At 48.6% G+C, this 20,546-nt stretch overlaps 1 protein-coding gene across 1 annotated transcript; it reads right to left on the minus strand.

Moving 5' to 3' along the window:
• Window positions 1-1,557: 1,557 nt before the first annotated feature.
• Window positions 1,558-19,616, minus strand: Aldh3a1 (aldehyde dehydrogenase 3 family member A1). Its single transcript, XM_076871420.1, has 10 exons — window positions 19,455-19,616; window positions 17,812-18,043; window positions 17,134-17,219; window positions 16,639-16,847; window positions 15,702-15,819; window positions 15,289-15,430; window positions 14,477-14,643; window positions 14,034-14,133; window positions 13,519-13,656; window positions 1,558-1,751 (listed from the first exon to the last, which is right to left on the minus strand). Exons 1-10 carry the CDS (start codon window positions 19,614-19,616, stop codon window positions 1,558-1,560), a joined length of 1,548 nt encoding a protein of 515 aa, XP_076727535.1.
• Between the last annotated feature and the right edge of the window lie 930 nt (window positions 19,617-20,546).

Consider the following 20,546-nt stretch of genomic DNA (forward strand, 5'->3'; position numbering starts at 1 on the left):
AGGGAAAATCCGTGATCACCCAGTGTGCAAAATGGCGGTTATGACCAAAATGGCTGTAGTCATGTCAAGCTAATCTCCTACAGAAGTTTTTCCAGAATGCCCCAGTGGACACCATAGCTGGGTCATGCGCTCATTTTTAATTCATGAGTGGCTGGAAAGCATACTGAATTACTGACTCATGCCAATCCTGGCAGCAGGTTAGAATCACTTGAAGAATTAAAAACCTCAGGATCCTAGGCATCATTGTTGTTAAAGGAAAATTCTCAAAATTGAGTTCTGTTAGCAAAGAGGAAGGAAGAATGGATTTGGCATTGACAACACCAATATCTGCTACATGCACCTTGTCCAGATGGTCAATCCAAGCCTGTCACATTGACTCCAGAAAAATTCTGAGAAATAAAAGGGACTCAAGAGAAGAGGCCACCCTGCTGTCACCCAAGGGTAGTGCTGGCCCACAAGAGAAATGGAGCCAAGAAAATCGCAGAAGCAGAGCGGGAGGCCTGGGTCCAAGACTGGCCTCCACCTTCCCTCCAGACTTCTGGGGTGTGAAGGGACATGTGTTCTCATTGTTTAACCTTTTGAAATCTGGATTTGCTGTTATTTCAAGACTGTCCCGAGGAGTGATGATTGGGATCCCTGAGGACCCCAGTGTGGGGACAGAGAGATGACCAGGAACTGAAGTGGGCCCTGGTGGTAGTGCACAGAACTCTAGATGTGGGCCTCCCTATTTGGAGGAGATGGTATGGGGATGACCTGGGGTGACTGTAGTGGGGAGTGGAGGGGCCAAGGTCATTTCAGGTCAAGGGCTGTGACATGGGGTGCATGACCTACCTTTCCATGGGCCACCTCCTCTACTGGTCAACACCAGGCCAGCCGATTATTCTCTGCACAGCACTGAATTTTTTGAAGGCTGTTTTCTTAACTATTTGTGTGTTCATTTCTTCCTCTCCCCAATGGGGAGAGACATTCATTTGCTGCTCATCAAATTGCTTCTCCACATTTCCTAGCACCCGTTCAGCTCTGCGGGCTGTGGTTCTGTCCTTGGGGTGTGAGTGAAGGTGACGTGGGGGTGCACCCCCTCAGATTCTTCCTTCCCTTGTTTGATTGAAGTTCCCAGCCCTGCATGGAGATGGAGCCTCTAGGTGACTTGGTGAAGCAGAATTCCACCAACTTCCTGATGAAAGAGAGGAGGAAGGGCGGAGCCTCCCCCAAAAGATGTTGTTGGTTTTGTGTTCTGTTTTTCTGTTTTTATAAGAGGGGAGCAGTTTTTGCAGTTGACTGCAGATGCCTGGGCCTGTGGGAGCACGCACCCCTTTGCCTGGTGTCCAGCCCCTGGTGTCCAGAGTGTAGCCAGACGGCTACACCAGTCTGCTGGACCAGGCAGGGATGGGGATCTGGCTGCCACCTGCGATGCTCTTTGATCACTCAGGACCCAGATAGGGCAAGAGGCTGCGGGGGAGGCCACCATCTCCCCACCCTGTCCTTGCTGGAGACTCTGGGCACCAGAGGGAGGCTGCTGCTGAGGCTGAGGCAGCAGCACTGTCCTGGCTGTGTCAGCTACTGCTGCTCGTGCAGCTGACCCAGAACCACTGCTCTGACCACCACAGCTGCTGCCACCACCATGACACTTCCCCTGTGACTTCCAGTGCGCTGACAGCTACTGCTGTTTCTCTCCTGCTCCCAGCTGCTGCTGCCAGACCCAGTGTGGATGATGGTCCTCAAGGCTTGCCAGGGCATCTTTGAGTGGCCTCCTGGTGGTGACAGGGAGCTCCTTCATCATCTCATGTCAACTGAAAGCCAAGAGCTGAACTAGCATGATGGGGCCAGCTCTCAAAGACACAGTCAGCTATTGTTTGCAGAATTTCTGCACTGCGGGGACAAGTGCATGGAGTACTGCATATATGGCATACGTTAAGGGTGTCTGTGTGGCAAACCACTCCCCCCATGCTAAGTGCTAGGTATGTGAGCGGCAAACCAGCCCTGGGCGTGAGGCCATGTGTTGCAGTCCACGGTGCACTCCTCAATTGGTTGCTGCAAGGGGAATTGGCCAGAAATTGCACTGTGGCTGCCTGTAATCTGCTTAGCTGCTGCCTGAGTAGATATACATGGTAACTGTGCAATAAAATCAGCCCTGCTTCCTGCTTGGTCTCTGGAAGTCTTGATTAGTGACTCCACAGCTACACTCTCCTCTGCCCGGTTCTGTGGACCTTCTCGTTGGACGAGAGAGAGACCACACACTGCACTATTGTTCTGCAGAATGAGCCCCCCCCAAAGTCTCATTTGCATGGTATTGCTTTGCCTTTTTGTGATTTCTACCTTAAATTGAGTGGACTTTAGCCCTCAGCTGATTTGGTAGCTCTAAGGTCTGGTAACACTGATAGCTGGTAACACTGGGAGGGGCCAACATTTGCAGTTGACAGCTGATAACATTATAGGAGCTATGCTTCATTTTTTCATGATCCAAAGAGCCCTCTATTGATTGCTAACACTAATGTGTCAACCACAAATATTCTAAGTTGAACTTGTTATGACAGTGTAACCTAGCCTATCCTGACTAAATATTCCAATCAATGTAAGGTCCTCAAAATGCTAGCTCGTTTGCCATGCCCAGCACCTGGAACAGTCCACCCAACAACCTTTTGTTGAGTGAACAAATAAAGATGAAATCTTCCTTTCTGTTCTATAACAACAAAAGATAAAGGGTACCAGCAGAATGTAACAAAGATGGAAGCCTCCTATGGAGGGAAACTTTGCTTTTTAGTTTGTAAATTGGAAGAGACTGTGATTACAAAAAAAAAAAAAAAAGTTTTAATCTGAGAATCTAAACACTAAAAACAACAATGGAACAGTAGAATGATTTGCTGAGGTTGTGGATCCTGGGCTATGAATTGGGATGTCATAGGTATCCCCCCCGTACACTATGCATAGCGTGTCATGGACTGTGATGGGCAATGTCACCAGGAATGTCACCTGCTTTCCCTGGGGACTCACAGATTATGACAATTCTTGGCCATTTATGTTTGGTTTATGGCCATTGTTTAAAAGGGTTGAATCCTAATTGTGCACCTAGGTTTTTAGCCCATTCCTTAACCTTGTAATGGAAAAAACAAATAGTAGTTTGAATCAGGGTACTGGGGGTAGGCCAAGTGTTTTTTGTTTTTTTTTTTCTCTTTAACTGTTTTAAGTTCAAATCTACTTTGGAAATAGGGATTAGTGGAGAACAGGTCAGGTTTAAAACTTTATGACTAAAAGTGTTTATAGTATAAATTGTGTTATAATACTCATGATCAATAGGAAAAGAGAAAGAAAAGGAGGAAAAGAAGAAGAGGAAGAGAAGAGGGAGGAGGCGAGGAGGGGAAGGAGACATCTATAATCACGACCCATAGATACTACGAAACATGCCGAGGACACCCTTGGAAATCCTGAGCCTTCTTTTCTCCAGGGTGAGTATTTCCAGTTCAATCAACAGCTCTTCAGGCAGAAGTGTTGAGGAGCCACCAGGGTGTTAGCAAAGAGCAGATGCTCCTGAGCCATGGTCCCTGTTTCCAGCACAGTGAGACCGTGGCCAAGTGGCATTACTTCCTGAACCTCAGTTTCCTACTCTTTAACTGGGTCTATGTCCTTGCTGTATAGAGCTGTTGCCGGGTAAGGGTGGGGGAGAGAAGGTAGAGATACCAGCCAAGCCTTTCCCCTTCTTCCCATTCAACTAGGGGGCAACTGTCATTTATCAGGGTGGTGCCTCTGGGTCTCTCACCTTGGAGGGGCCCTGAGTGGCTGTGAGGAAGACAGTAGGATACATCATCTTAGATTAACATGTTGCCTTTTTTGATAATATAACTCCAAACTTCTGGGCTGGGGCTGGGGGTTTAGCTCAGTGCTTGCCTGGTTTGTGTGAGGCCCTGGATTCAATCTCCAGCACCACACACACACACAAAATAAATAACTAGTAAAACGTCTGGGTTGTTTCATCCCACAAAACTGGTTCATATGAAGCTTGTCATCATTGAAGATAACATAATTTCATACAGGATGATGACATGAGGTAGAGGAGAATCAGAATAACAACAACAACAAAGCCCCGCTAGTGATACCATTTAAACGCATTCACTTCTTCCTTTACTCCACAGATATGTGTTAAGCACCTACTATGCGCTAGCCATAGTTCTGGCCCTTAGTTTGAACAAATCAGTATGCCAAATTAGCATCTTTTTGGGTGGCATCCCCTGAACTCCTTCAGTGGTATTGGGGAAATATAATTAAAACCACAATCTCCCAACCCAGCAAAAATAGTTTAGTTATTGAATAAGCATTAAAGCAATTTGTTAAGAATTTGCAAAGATAGGAAGGAAGCGTATCCCCTTATAAGTCAATCAATTATAACCATTCGTATATGTTTTCAAGGTGAAAAATAACTAGCCCTCAAGTAAGAGGACGTAACAACATCATTTGTCACACATACTTCCTCCTGACTGATATGGGCTGAATCGTGTGATCCTTCCCCACACCCTTCCCAAATTCATATGTTGCAGTCCTAACTCCCAATATCACAGAATGTATCAAAATAAAATTAAAAAACCCACAATGGCTGAGGATGTAGCTCAGTGGTACAGCACCCTGGGTTTAATCCCCAGCACAGCAAAAGTAAATGAATAAACTGAACTCTGAAGCAGGCCAGGAAATTCAGAGTAACCAATCAAAATGAGCCTAATTTTCCTAAACCTTCTTTTTAACCCTATAAGGAAAGTAACTTTGAAGCAGCAATCCTCTCTCGTTTCATTGTTCTTTTTGGCACTTCTCTGTCTATACTGCCAACCTCCTCCCTCAGTAAAACACTTATCCTATTTTGTAGAATGAGGTTGCCCAGATTCTAGAAGTGCAAATAAAAGCCAACCAAGATCTTTAAACTTTACTACCTTTGCTTTAATTTCCTCTTCTGACACCTGCCACAGGAACTACCAGATGGGGGCCCATTCCTTTAATGATTGCATTTTAAGCAAAGACTTTTCCCTGTAGTCTCCAAAATTTGCATTTTAAAGAGATGTCTCCCAGACCCTAGAGAAAGACATTAGTGGCTCTTAAACCAGCCAGAGTCTTCTCTGGCTTCTAAAAAGTCTGTTCATGTATTTCAAAGAGAAAGTGTTTGTAAAGACAGTTTTCCAAAGTAATGATCCAATACAAGGTAGGGAGATCTCTTGCATTATTTTCAACAGGAGGATTATGCTTGTTACTTTTAATTTTTAAAACTGGCCCTTAGGATGTCATGGCCTGAGTTTTGTTTTAGGGGTTTCATCTGTATTCTCAGTGAAGAGCGAATCACAGGGGAGCAAGACTAGAGCAAAGATGTCCACTTGGGAAGCATGGGATGGTGCTCAGACTAGGATGTGATGGGGAAATGCAGAGAAGGGCACATTTTCCTGAGAGTTTCTGAGGTCCTGGTCATGAAGGAAAGCAGTCAGGCAAGAATGACTCAGCAGCTCTCTGAAGGACGGTGCCACGTTGGCAAAATGAAGAGTTCTCTTTTGGAGGTAAGTGTGAAGTTCCTGTTCAGAATCCAAGTTCATATGCCAGGTGGATTTTATAAGTTGGGTCTAAGATAAGTTGGGTCTAAGAATCAGGAGCTCAGAGTCAGGGCTGGAGACTTTAATTTGGCAACAGAAGCTTGTGAGGGAGGAGAATTGAAGTGTGTGGGATCCAGGAAATCAGAGAAGAGAATGTTGGGAGGAGGTGGGAAGAGGTGGCTGCCGAGAGTGTGTTACAAGGACCTAGAGTCTGCTTTGCTAAAAACACCGAGTCTTTGCTTTGACCCCAAGATGCGCAGTGGTTAACGAAAACGAGGATTAAAATTTGGCAGCTCTGCTTGCATTTTGCATCCGTCTCCTTTGCTCTGAGTCATTTTCACCCACAGTCACTTTGGATTCTGGGAACAGATCTGATTGATAAATAGCTTATGATGAGTGGAAATTACACCCCGGGCAACAACGACTTTCTTATCTGCTGACAAGTCCCCTCTGGACCAATCCTGAGATGATGATCAACTCCACTTCAGTTTGACCAAGACTGCTTGACTGTGCATACTTCTAGCTCACTACCGTATATGACCTGGGAGCTCATGCCAGTACCCCAGGGTTATAGCTATGTTGATTCACATTCCTTTCCTCCCTTCACCACTTGTTATGGTTTAGATATTAGGTGTCCCCACAAAACTCATGTGGGAGACAATGAAAGAAAGTTTAGAGGTGAAATGATTGAGTTATGAGAGCCTTGACATAATCAGCATGATAATCCCCTGATAATTAATCCCCCATAGGGATTAATTTGGGGGTCATGGTGGGCAGGTAGGGTGTGGTTGGAGGAGATGGGTCATTGGGGTAGGTATTTTGTTGGTGATGAGGGGAATCTCCTTCTCCACTCCACTTCCTGGTGCCATGTTCCCAGCTCCTTCCTTCCCCTACATTCTTCTGCCAGGATTTTCTGCCTCCCCTCTGGCCCAGAGCAACAGAGTTGGCCATCTATGCACGGAGACCTCTGAAACTATGAGCCTCCAAATAAATTTTTCCTTCTCAAATTGTTTTTCTCAAGTCTTTTGGTCACAGTGAAGCAAGAATTAAAGACAGGCTGTCAGTGTAGATAGACAATTGGGTTGGACTGAGAAAATGAAGGCGGATTTGAGTCTGGGAAGTTGGAGACTGCCCTTGGGAGATTGGAATGTTAATGCCTCAGGAGTGCTTTGATTACCAAGGGTCAAGGGCTGTGTGTGTGTGAGCTATGCACCTTGGAGCGAGCGATATGAGGGGACAGGTCTGACGTTGCATGCTGATTGGGCTGTGCGACGCAAATGTGCCTTTCCTCTCGCTCTGCCTGTGATCCCACACAGCATCTGAGATGGGTGACTTGCCAAGATGTCAATCAATCTGCTGACCACAAGACATCACAAAGCAAAACTCCACCTTCGAAATATTATCCCCTGCCTTATTTGGCGAAGAACATTCTATCGAAGCTCCTTTGTGTGTGTGTCCCCCGTTTAAAATAAAGAGATTCCAAGTGCATGCTCTTTCCAGCGCTGTCCAGCGTGGAAGCTGACCCTTAAGGTTGCAGAGCTATCTTGCCCTCCATCTGAGAAACTCATGTCTGTGTGTTGCATGATTTCTGCTGTTTTCTTAGTTTTCTGTTACAGCCAGCTCTTTTGAATCCAGCTCATGCAGATGGTGAGAACCAAGATTACCTGCTTAAACTGCAGCTCCCAGACGATGTTAATGAAGCACCCCTGAACCAACCCAGAGCAGCTAATGAATGCCCCCTGGGCTGCCACTCCCTTCCTGCCCCATCAGTCCACCTTGGCTCTTCCAGTCCACTTGCTTCTCACCTTTTGACCATCTCTCTGGCATCTCCTGGGCCTAGTCACTACACAGGAAGGAGAGAGATTAGGGGGAAGAGAGCAAGAGAACAAAGAAAGTCTAAAATATATAAAAAGTGTCGGATGCTCTCACTTCTTGGGATACCAGGATACCAGCTATGGCCCCCTTCTCCCTTTTGGAAGAAGTTTGTGTTACTATTTTGAAACAAAACCTGCTTTATACACTGGCCTTGGTGCTTCTCTAATGTTCAAAATTCAACATTTGAGGAAGCAACATTTGAGGTAACCGTCACTGAGAACTGGTGGTATCAAAGTAGCAGACAAGCCGATCCAAACACCATTGTTTGTGTCTTCAACTAGCATTTTAGGATGGATGGCAGAATTGTCTATTGGGACCCCTGAAGCCAAATTCTTTGCCCTACAACTCTAGTAGCAGCAGGTGCAACAGCTGGAGGTGGCCAGGAGACTATGGGACACCCACACAGTGAAACCAAGGGAAAACTAAACAAATCCTCAAACTTCACTTGCTTTTAGTTGACTTTAAAAAGCACTAATTTTTGAAGTTGCATAGCTGAGAACAATGTTCTTCATTTCCCACTAGCTTTGCTGTAGATAACACCTCTGACCTGTGGGGTATGGTGATTGCTTAGGTTACTTTTCAGGATTTGAAGGTTGCTTTTGTCCCAATCCCTGACTCTTCACTTGGATCTGCACAAGTGTCCAATTGGTGAACTTTTGAAGTCAGGGGGCTGAAAACTCCATCCTCACACCATGCTAATGCTGTCATTTTCAAGAACATGAGTGCCGTGAAGAGCCAAGGAATTTGATTATGTTATGCTAGATTTGTGGGACCCCAATAGACCTCCAGGAGCCGAATCTGATGCAATCACACAAGAGTCTTTATTGCAAGCTCGAGCCTGGACTCACAACCGTTTCCAACGCAGCGGTCCCAGGGAGTGAGCCCCTGTCCTTTGTCCAGTGAGATTTTATAGGTTTTTGGGGGATACTTTATGCGTCACAACATCACACAGCAAATCAGCAAATCATTCCATACTGCGGGAAAAATCAAACAACAACTCTAAAGCATGATTAGCACATTCACTGGCGGGAACAAGTTGGGTAGGGGTGATTGGTTAGTACAAGAGGGGGATTCCTTTGAACTGATTGGTTTAGGCCACGAGGGGTGTACGTGCTGAACTCCATGGTTTCCCAACATGTTATCAACCACCATAAACTACTGGGGGGTCATCTGGCATCCCAGGTATTTTCCCTGTCTCATGCTGATTGGAGGTTGCTAGGGGGTTCTATGGGTCCTCATCCAGCCTTAACTGAGTCAGGGACACCTGGTGCAGCAGATCTCTCCTGTTATTTACAGACAAACAACTCAGCAGGGTGGGTATGTGCTTAGGAGTGCTCTGTGGGTTTTTCCAAGGACAAGGGTCATGCCCCCTTCCTTAGCACAGGCCTTGAGGTAGAAGCTGCTGTTATTTATTTATTTTTAAAAATGGAGTCACATCAGTTTCTCAATTATATGTGCACAGACTGAAACCAAAAGCTTGGTCCTTGTCCCAGATGCGGATCCAGTAACAAGGACTAAGTTTTGAGAAAAAGGAAAAAGAGGATTTATTGCCTTTCTGGTGAAGGAGAAAGACAATGAACTCATGTTCACACAGCTGGCATTCTGACTGCCTGCGGGGACAGAGGGCTTTAAAAGAGGGCAGTTTTCCCACATATCATTAGTGGTAGCACTAATTAATGTTTAACTTATATCCTTGAAAGAGCTGTAGTTCCAATTTGTAGATCCAGGGTTTCATTATTCTTGTAGAAGGGCAGATAACTTGGCTCAGGACAGGAAGAACGTTCATATTGTTCCCCTCAGGGTTGGGAGGGAAAGAGGGAGAACAGGGAGCAAAAACATGTTGCTTTAAAGTTGCCCGTGGTTGAGCAGCAGGGTTATATTTAAAATATGAAGTGGACCTGTTACAATAAAGCGACCCCTGTAGCAAAACCACTGACTTTTCCACCACAAATGCCTTTCCCTGTGCCCAAATCTCCTTTCTTTCTTATTCCATAAGTATCCTCATACCCTGTGTCAGGCTGATGGCAGTGACTTAGGAACAAAGCACCAAGCAGCCTGTGTGCATGAAACACTGGTCAGGCACTGATGGAACAGTCTGTCAATCAGCGGGGACTCCTGGCCAATCCTGGATCTCAGCCAGTTCCCCCTGCACCGCCCCCCCCCATCAACTCCAGTGGGAAAAGGGACCCTAAAAACTCCCTTTCCTGTCCCAAGCCCTCCCTTCCTGCCCTATGCCCCATAAAAATTCCAGTCTGGTAGAGCCCCTGCACGGTTTCTCCTCAGACCCTCTTCTTACTCTGCGGGTCTGAGAGTTCCACCTGGGAGTGAAATCTCAATAAAGCCCTGTTCAGTGGCCTTTTGGTGGCTGCTGTTGCCTGACCTTACACCTTGTCCTATGACTGGGTCTCCCCTTCCACTCTCAGCCACCTTGTGAACAAACTGCTTTGCAATATGGTGGTTTCGGTGATTGGCACACCACGCAGCAGGCAAAGTGGGTCTGGTTCAGTATCGATGGGGGTTGTTGGTACACTGGGCAAGAGTGGTTGGGTAGGGTGGAGGTGAGGGAGTCTCACCTTGCTGGGCTGAAGTAAGCGGAAATAAGCAAGTGACATCCAAGAATAGACCATCATTCAGTAGATTCTCACTGGGAAGGGGAGAAGAGTAGAGAAATGAGGCAGTAGCCAGAGAGGAATGGCTTGTGAGAAGACACTGGTTTTCCTACTCTGATTCATCTTTCTGGATATGTGTACAGCAAGTCTCAGGTGCACATAAAAACCATGCCAACAATCAGGGCAGTTTGCTCTCTCTTACTAGAGGGAATGGAGCACAGGTAACTGCTTAAGGGTTTAGGGTGTTTGGGGGCGAGGGGGTTTTAAATATGAGGTGTGAGGTGTCACCAGAAAGAAATGATCTAGCACAGGAGAGGAGAGCAATGGTGCAGGAGAGAGTGGAGGGTCAGGGGTGGGAAACAGGGAGATGGGGATAATACCACTGGTTACTGGTTGACATTCTGCTCCCTCACATGTTGAAGTATAACATTAGAGAAGCACACAGAGGCAAGTATATAAAGCACAGTTTATTAAAAAAGGGGTAACCGCCATAGCTGGTATCCTGGAATCCCAAGAAGGGAGGGTGTTTTGACTTTTTATATGTCTTAGGCTTCCTTTATTCTCCTGCTCTCTTTCCCTTATCTCTCTCCTTCTGGATACATGGAGATGCTGGGTGGGATGGCCACAAGTTGAGAAGCAGAAGGGCTGGAGGGGCCAAGTTGGGGTGACCTGGGCAGGAAGGGGGTGTAATTAGTAACTCCCTGTAGGGAGGGACAATCTCTGAGACTGGTTACCTTAGCAACAGGCTGGAAAAGGGAAGGGCTCTTATGAAATTGACATTTCAATTCCTCCATTCTCTGGATCTGACCCTTGCCTCTCTGCCTAATTCTGGCTTCAGGGACTGGACGTGGGCCAGGCACAGGGTTGGACTGTCTTGGGAGCAGCAATGATTATGTAGTCACAGGAGGGATGGCAGAGTCAGGGTCTAGAAAACAGAGATGACAGCATGGGGCTGCAGTGCCTTCAAGGGTGACAGCTCAGTCACAGTCATTCTTACCAGTTTGAAGGAGGGACTGGCTTCCATGATACCAGGAGGGTCTGCCACAGAAGGTCCAGCCTTACAGGTTACTGCCTTACCTGCCCAACTCATTTACCTGGCCCAGGTGGGGCTGATACTTAACTGTTGCTCTGATCAGACTTTCAGACCATCATCCCCCTTTAGTCTTCCCTCCATGGACCCTGATCCCCCAGGACCCTAAGGATAGAACCTGGGGTGAGCTACTGTGTAACCAAAACCCTGACTTTGTCTTTCTGCCCCAATAATCATCACTTTGACATCACCAAGGGGTCTCCCTGTTGACCACTGTGTTGTTTCATGAGGGACCCCCTTCCCTAGATGCCAAATCAGATTTAAGAAGAGTGTGTTGGTCTCTGGTTTTGGAGCCCCTAGTTGTCAAGGCTCAGCCTCCTTATTTTCTCCACAGCTGGACACATCAGGAATGGAGCGGATACCCCAAAGTCTGAGTGGAATACATGCCACCCCAACACAATGACTGATAGACCCCACCTGATCTTTTCTTAAAATTGGGAGCCATCTTGCCACAAAGCCATGAAAAGGTAATTTCGGCTTTATTATAAATTACTGCAAATTCTGAACCTGCTTGGAATACCTGCCCGTGCCTTGAACTCACCCATGCCTGGCTCTCTGACCAGATAGCAGCCCTCTCTGAAACTTTAGTGACACCTCATAAATCTTGGCTTTTCCTCACCAGATAACGACCCTCTCTGAGGCTCTAAAGACCTTCATAAATTCTGATGTCGGGGCCAGCAAAAATATAAACTAGCCTTTGTGTGATGCTTGTCAGAGTTCTGTTATCTGTAACCCCGCTTTGTGTAACTTTCTAGGCTATAAATCTGGGCTGCAGGAAAGATGAGGTGGCTGTCTTGTTCCCGAGGTTTTGAGTGGGAGAGGCAGCCCGGCTGGTCGAAATAATAAGCTTGCTTTAATTTGATTTTAATTGGAGTCAGTGGTCTTTTCTTGCATCCTGGTCTAACATTGACCTCCCGCCTCAAGGCCCTGGGGATTGATGTGAGGCTATGGGGAGGGATTCACTGGTTCACTGGAATGACCAAATCTCAAGAGGCAGTGGATCAGGTGGGACAGGGCGAGTGGGTGCAGGATGCAAAAGAAGCATTACCCCATGGGATGGATTCAAACTAAAAAGTTTTTTCCTCAGCAAAAGAAACAATCTGTGAGGTGAACAGAGAACCTACATCCTGGGAACAAATTTTTACCCCTCACACATCAGACAGAGCACTAATCTCTAGGGTATATAAAGAACTCAACAAGATAAGCACCAAAAAAAAAAAAAAAAAATCCAATCAATAAATGGGCCAAGGACCTGAACAGACTCTTCTCAGAAGAGGATACACAATCAGTCAACAAATATACAAAAGAATGCTCATCATCTCTAGCAGTCAGAGAAATGCAAATTAAAACTACACTAAAATACCATCTCACTCCAGGAAGAGTGGCAGCCATTATGAAGACAAACTACAACAAGTGTTGGAGAGGATGTGGGAAAAAGGTACGCTCATACACTGCTGGTGGGACTGCAAATTGGTGCAGCCAATTTGGAAAAGCTGTATGGAGATTCCTTGGAAAACTGGGAATGGAACCACCATTTGACCCAGCTATTCCTCTTTTTGGACTATACCCAAAGGACCTAAAAACAACATACTACAGGGACACAGCCACATCAATGTTTATAGCAGCTCAATTCACAATAGCTAAACTGTGGAACCAAACTAGATGTCCTTCAGTGGATGAATGGATAAAAAAATGTGACATTTATACACAATGGAATATTACTTGGCAATAAAAAAGAATAATATTATGGCATTTGCAGGGAAATGGATGGTATTAGAGAAGATTATGCCAAATGTAGTTAGCCAATCCCCAAAAAACAAATGCCGAATGTCTTCTCTGATATAAGGGGGGGGGGTGACTCAAAATGGGGTTGGGAGGGAGAGCAAGGGAGGAAGATTACCTCTAGATAGGGAATAGGGGTGGGAGGGAAAAGGAGGGAGAAGGGGAATAGCATGGATGGTGAAAGGAGACCCTCATCATTATACAAAATATGTGTATGAAGATGTGAATTTGGTGTCAATATACCTTATATATAATCAGAGATAAAGAAGCATTAACAGCACGACTTTCCATTCAGAAACCTTTATTGGTCCCTATGTGTCCTGCAAGGGGAAGGGTCTTGGAGCGCTGGGACCTGGGGTCCATCTCGGAGTTGGGGGCTTGCCTAGGAGAGCAGAGAAGCAAGGGGCCAGAGTCAGGAGCTCCAGGAGAAGGAGAGCAAGCGAGGGTGTCTCATCCTCTGGTGGCAGCACAGCACAGATAGGCCAGGTGCAGTGGCCCTCTTCAGTGCCAGGGCATCTATAAGGAAGGACAGGTGGGGGCAGTGAGGACCAAGCCCTTGCCCTGTCTGGCACAGCCTGCTTCCCCTGGCAGCCCCATTCTCCACCTCTCACCTTGGCTGGGCTTGGGGGGTACCTGGCCTTGTGGGCATCGTCATTCAGTAAAGACCTCACCAGGCAAGAACGGCGGTGGGAGAAGGTCTCGAAGCTCTTCCTGCCATGGTAGGCCCCCATACCGCTGTGCCCTGTGGGAGGAGCTTGCTTAGGGCCAGGATTCCACCCCCAAGTTGTGCCTACCAGCCTCTAGGACCCCTTTTCTGAGCCTCCTACAGGTGAATAATCCTTAGGATTTCTTCCTGGGCATCCATGCTGGGGACAATATAGAGAGTGCCTAGGAAGAGTCCAAACTGGGCCAGCTATGCCACTAAAAGAGGTTAAGACCCTTGACTTGGGGTCTTCATGGAACGGATTAGTGCACTAGGGCTGCATTAGTGCTCCAAGGCAGAAATCAGAGGTCCAAATAGGAGAGGTAAGTGGGAATCTATGGCTCCTGGCTGCTGATGGTCTGCCTGGCCCTGTGGGAACCCTGGGCAGGGGGGCTGAGAGCCAGTCCTAGACTCACCCACGCCCCCGAAGGGCAGAGAGTGCACAGTGATGTGTACGATGACGTCGTTGGCCGTCACCCCGCCACTTGATGTCTCTGAGATCATCTTCTTGATCACCTGTATGAGGACCAAGCTGCTGATTATCCACTCCTGCTGAGAGGATGCAGAGCGCTTCCCTTCCTGTCCTGTCTCAGCATGTTCTGGAGCCATAAGATCAAACCCAGTGCTTCACGCATGCTAGGCAAGTGCGCTACCACTGAGCCACACCCCAGCCCCTTAGATACTTCTTAAAGACAAGGCTATAGAGGTTCAGAAAGTTTAACGTCTTGCCCGATGTCACATAGCCAAAGAACTAGGAGGCTGTAGTTTGAATTCAGGCCTGTGGATCCCTGGATCCTACTTGCATGTGACTGCTGTGCCCAGAAGCCCCAGGACCCAGGTTGGAGGACTATCGGCTCACATTGTTGTTGTTGGAGAAGACATAGAGAGCCAGGGGCTTCTCACGCTGGTTGATGAACTGGATGGCTTCCTCCAGGCTGCGCACGCACACGATGGGCATCACTGGTCCAAAGATTTCCTCTTGCATCACCTGGGACTGGGGGTCCACATCCGTGAGGATGGTGGGGGCTGAGGTGGGAGAGGAGCCAGAGTTAGTGCTGAGAATCCCCTTCCACCCAGCCAGCATGTCTGACTCCTGCTTCTACTCTTTCCCACAGGATGCTGCCTGGTGTTAGGGAAGGGTGGGGGATGGATGAGATGCTGAAGAGCTCTTCCCACGATCCATGCACCTCCCGGGGTCCATCATGGCAGACCGTTGGGCTATTCTGGATTATCCTACATGGGAGTAATCAAAGTCTAAACATAAAAGGGGCAGGCACAGCAGCCGGAAGGATACAAATATCTCCTTCTGTCTCTTCAACAAATTGGGGTCCAAATGGATCTCATCTGGTGACCCAATCCTAGGCACCAGGGGTTCTTATTATGATTTCTACTGTCCCCATCATCGACTGGCGTGCCGAGTTGAGAGGGAGCTGAAGCCCCTCTCTCTGGTCTTGTGGGAGATGGGAATCTGGGGTTGGAATGGAGCTTCTTGGGAGGCATGGTCAGCCTACTAAGGGCCCCAGAGTCTCCCCAAGCCCATTGGTGAGAATAATTTATGCTCATCAGAGGCCTCTGCCTGGTGGTCAAGTATCTGAGCTGCTTTCTGTGAACTTGGTGGGAACCCTGGAGGACCAGGCAGCCTGGCAGAGCTCTAGAGGGCCCAATACGCACCTATGTAGCGGGAGGCCATATCTCCAGTGCCTCCATGGGCCACTTTCTGGCCCTCAATTAGCCCCATCACCCTCTGGAAGTGCCGGGCATTAATGATCCTTCCATAGTCACGTGACTTCTTGGCATCTTCCCCATAGAACTCCTGAGAAGAGATGGGAGGCTTCAGGGAAGGACAAAGGCTTCCAAGCCACAGGTCAGCAGACTGGGTGATGGGATTCTGGGTGCAGAGTTTTTTTTTTTTTTTTTTTTTTTTAATGCTTTTTAAACTTTCTGAAATGATCTCTATTGCGTGTGCATTCCTTGTATGATCAGAAGAAAGGAACGATTTGCTCAAGTCGAGAAGTCATTCCTGGTGTCACGTCCACCTCTTGCCTCACAGCTCCCCCTCTCAGGCTCCAGGGCCCCATACTCACTTTCAGAGACTTCTTTAGTTTCTCCACGATTTGGTGCTGGATTGAGGGGTCACAAAGGATGTAATCGGGTGCCACACAGGTCTGGCCGCTGTTCATGAATTTCCCCCAGGCGATGCGTCTGTGAAAATTCCAGAGTGGGTTATGTCCTGCAGGCCGTGGGAAGATTCCCAAGAACGCAGGCCTTGTTCCGTGCGCTCAGGGTCAAGGCATAGTGGGCTTAGCACACTGGTCAGTGGGAGCCACAGGCTGTGAGCAGGTCACAGTGAGTCCTCCTAAGCAGCCCACTCACTTCTGGACACTGGGCTGAGAGCACCTTCTGGAGCCAGTGTGTGCTAAACTCATTGGTGGCAGGTGGGGAATTTCTGGGGGATATCTGGGGTTGGTGGACTTTGTGCCTCTATGATCAGCCTTCGTGGCCAGGTGTTACCTCTTCTTTCACCCCCCACCCCAACTCCAAGGACCACATAGGTGGTGCACAGAGGTGGCCAGAGCCCTGGCTAAGGTCGGAAGGTCAAGATATGAGTCCTGCCTTGGACACTGAGTGTCAGCAGCTCTTCTCATGGGTCACAATCTCCAGATTGTCAGCTCCATTATGGCAGAGAGCTGGTCAGGGCCAACTTTTTTGTGTCCTGAACACCCCACACTTATTTTTCTTGCAGTCTTTGCTTGGACCATTGTCTCCCCGGTGATGCCCACAGAGTGGTCAGAGCTCTGCCTAGAACTCTCTTCCTCCAGGAAGCCCTCCTGGACTCAATGCACCTGTTCTGTGAATGAGGTTCCTTTCCAGCTTCTACTACCGCCCCCCCACCCCAGAGCTCCTGCTGAGGACTGCAGGCCCAGTGGGGAAAGGGCCCACTTGTACTAGTCAGAGCAGAACTGCAGTGCTTAGCCTGCAGCCTGAGTGTGCTAGAGACAGCAGAAGGAATGGCCTCCTCACCGGCAGGCCACATCCAGATTGCAGTCCTTGTCCACATAGCAGGGGCTCTTTCCTCCCAGTTCCAGTGTGACAGGAGTCAGGTGCTTGGCAGCAGCCGTCATAACAATCTTCCCTACGCCCGTGCTGCCCGTGTAGAAGATGTGGTCAAATCTCTCCTTGAGCACCTCTGTGGTCTCAGGGACACCCCCATTTATCACTGGGTACAGGTCCTTTCATGCAAGGAGAGAAGAAAGGCTCAGCAAAGACCAACTCCCTCCTCACCCCTGCATGTAAGGCCGTGGCTGAGACCAGTGGTCCTGTGGCCCAGCAACTCAGCACCCCACCCTGGCTGGCCAACTGGCAAGTAGAGCTCCCCTATTAGGGCTCAGAGACTTTCTGTTCATCCCAGCAGGAGAGGGAAGCTCCTGGGAGCTGTACTTCCCCAACCTGAGGCTTGGTCAAGCCCCAAAGACCTGACCTCCAACAGTTGTCTTTGAGCCCTGGAGGGTACCTTACCTTATCTATGTACTGAGGGAGGATGGTGGCAAGCAGGTTTGCCATGTTCTCACTCAGCTCTGAGGGTTTGAGAACCACTGCATTCCCTGCAAAGTAAACAGACTTAGCGTCACACCAGGCCACCCCAAATGCTCTTCTCTCCTATTGACCAAGGCTGGAGCCTTCCTTCCAACATCCATGTCCTCAGAGGCGTGGAGGGAAGATTTGTAGGCACATGCCATAGGAGCACAAGCACATAAACTTGCAATATACACAAGGCATAGACTGAGGTGCACGCATGAGCAGATTCCACAGGAACAAACACAGGCGCACAGGTGCACACATAGGCTCATGCTGGACAGAACTGCAGCACCTTCCCCTCTGCAGTTGCTGGGAGGCTGGGAAAGAGGAAAGGACAAAGGAGAGGGAGATGCTCTTGGGCTGGTTGGGAGAGTGGTGTTAGCCCCTCCTGGTCGATTTAGCTGAGAGCTGCCCTAGCCATCCACACACATGGGCAGGTGGAGGCTGTTCTCATGGTCATCTGCATCTGACTGGCCTCAGATGCAGGTACCTGGAGGCCTAAACTAAATGGTTTTGTCTCCACAGCCTCCTGTGAAAGTCACATCAAACCACTGTCTGCCACCAGGTCTCCTCTTTCCCCCCAGGCCTGAGCCCCTCTTGGAACGGAGCCTCTAGTACCTGCAGCAATGGCGCCTGCCAAGGGCTGGATAATGAGGTTGAAGGGGTAGTTCCAGGTGCCGATGATGAGGACCACTCCCAGGGGCTCCGAGTGGATGTAGGACTCATCCTGCTGGGTCTCAGGAGTCTTCTCCACAGGCTCATCCTTGACCCACTCGTGGAGATTCTTGATCATATACGCAATCTCCTCCAGAACGTACCCCACCTCCTCACAGTAGGCGGTCCATTCATTCTGTGGTGAAGACACCATGTAAGCTCATAGCCCAGCAGCAAGGCCAAGCTTCTGGGGGTGCAAGCTAGGCATTCCCAGTCCTCAGCTGCCAGGGCAATGGGAGTTGTACACCATGGGTTCCCCAGCCCAGGTGGGGGACCAGGAATAGAGAGTACATGGGGGTTGGGGGAGAAACAGAGGTGAGGGTCTAACAGGAGTGGTGGATCTAACTTCTGCTAGATTGGGGGCTCTGGCAGGGAGAGGGCTGGTGACTGAAAGAAAATGCCAGGCCTGGATGGAGGAGACAGATTTGAGGGTCATTAGTGAGTTGGTGTGTGTGTTGTGGGGAGAGGGGGAATTGAGCAATGTGTTGTGTTGTCTGGGAGAGTTTATGGGTCAAAATAAGACCTGAACCTAGGAAGGAGCCTTCTAAAGACCACCCTGAAGGAATGGGGACAGGGAGATGGCTTCCCAAGAGAGTCAGAAGAGAAGCCAGGGGACAAGGTGACAGAGGGAGTAGGCAGGGGACCGAGGGCTTCTGGGGCAGCACAGAGTGAGGAGAGGGGAGGCACAGGCAGAAAATATGAGCTTTGGCTGTGAGGTCAGGAGTGAGTTTTCTCGTTTTAGTTTTAAGATGAATAGTCCTGAGCAATCTTCTGAAACTACAGAATAGGGTGGTGGGAAGGCCTTGAGATGGCAGAGAGGTGAGCTCCAAAGATCTGGACCCTGCAGAGGCACCTTTTCTCTTCTCCCAGGCAAGAGGGAGGGTGGAAACAGGCTCAGATGAGTTCTGGGACCTACGGTGAAAGGTCTGTGAATCGGAGGAGTCTCATTCTCTCAGAGTGAGTGAACGAGCAGCCCCAACCTCCCTGCAGCCACAGGGAGCAGGTGGCCTCCCGGCTGCAGCAAGCTGTTCCTTGGCATAAAGAGCCAGGTGTTCCCATGTGGGACTCAGGGCACCAGATGCTCTGGGTGTCCTGTAGGAGGAGATTGGTTGGAATGGGTGGTCTTATGCTACAAGCTAAGACCTGGTCAGGATGAATAAAAACTGGTGAAGAAAACTGGTCAGGAGGTAAAAGCAGATAGACGAGGGTAAGGAGTGCCCTGTACAACAGCAAAATGCACTGGGGTACGGTGGGACCCCTCTGCTGAGAGTGAGAGGAAAAGAGAAGGTGGTATGCCACTTCTCAGCTGTTGATGAACTGGGTGACCCCAAGCCGTTCCTAAACCTTTCCAAGCCTCATTTCCCCTTCTATAATATGGTCATGACACTCACAGAGTGAGTGTCTGCTTTGGGGGCCGAGCCTGGTCCTTTGTAAAATGTTGAGCACAGAACCCCATGCACACTAGCGATACCCTACACCAAACCACAACTGTCCCCATTCTCGTGGAGGTCTCCCGCGCAGCCCTGCAGCCCTGCTAGCACGAGCACCTTGTGCAGATCAGCGGCCAAAGCCTCCGTGATGTCCGGCTGGCGCTCCTGGATCATGCGCCGCAGCGCCTCCAGTTGCTGGATCCGGAACTGCAGCGGGCGGGTCAGGCCTGAGTTGAAGGCGGCCCTGGCCCTCTTCACCACGTCGCTGATCTTGCTCATGGTACCTAGGGACAGAGGGGATCTTGCAGCAAGGTGGAGGAGGTTGGAAAGAAGGCCACGTCCTTGGCTCAGAGCTGCGTCTCGGCACCTACACCAGTGTACTTGCTCACGCTTACTGTCCCCCCCCCCCCCCCCCCCGTGTTAATAGTTATAGGAAGAGAGTTATCTTCTCTGGATCCATGAAAATTGTCATTTTTACTGCGAGGTCCCCTTTTCTACCGCAAATTTCAGGATCCTTCTGGTGTTTTGAGATGTCCCAGGGCAAACTGACATCCACAATTAGGGTGAGGAAGCCCTGATGCTGATCTTAAGCATAATTGCTCATAGTGGGTTCTTTCTTTCAGGTTTCTGTGCCAAAATATGGAGGTGATTCCTGTTACTTGTTCAAGAAACCATCTTGGCAAATTGGACTGGTTCTTCTGAGGGCAACTGGGCAATATCTAGCAAAAGGCTTCCAAAGGTATTTTACCTGCACAAAAGGTCTATATTCAGAAATTTATAGTAATTACTGTATTCCTAAGCAGTCACTGAAGTCATCACAGTTTGTATATAATAAATACTGAAAGACACTCTAAAGGCCCTAAGGCAGGAGGCAGTTCAAATGAACTATGCTGCATTCATGTGGTGGTTATTGGGCAGTATTTAGGAATGAAATAAAGTTACTCAGCATGTTAATAAGGGCTCTGTGTGTGCCAGATGTGTCCCAGGCTCTAGGGACAAGGAACAGGTTATGAAATGACAGGACTGCTAGGCTTGCATGTGTGGTGTACATGCACTTTTGCAGGCATACAAGAGAAGACCAGAAAGATAGCCTCATCACAGGGGGGAGCATTGGATGGAGGTAATATTTGGTGATCTTTCTTTTCTTTTTTTCTTTCTTTCTCTCCCTTCTCTCTTTCTCGTTTTTGGGGATCAGAACCTAGAGCTTCC

This window comes from Callospermophilus lateralis, chromosome 11 (genome assembly GCF_048772815.1).
Source record: "Callospermophilus lateralis isolate mCalLat2 chromosome 11, mCalLat2.hap1, whole genome shotgun sequence".
Lineage (NCBI taxonomy): Eukaryota > Metazoa > Chordata > Mammalia > Rodentia > Sciuridae > Callospermophilus > Callospermophilus lateralis.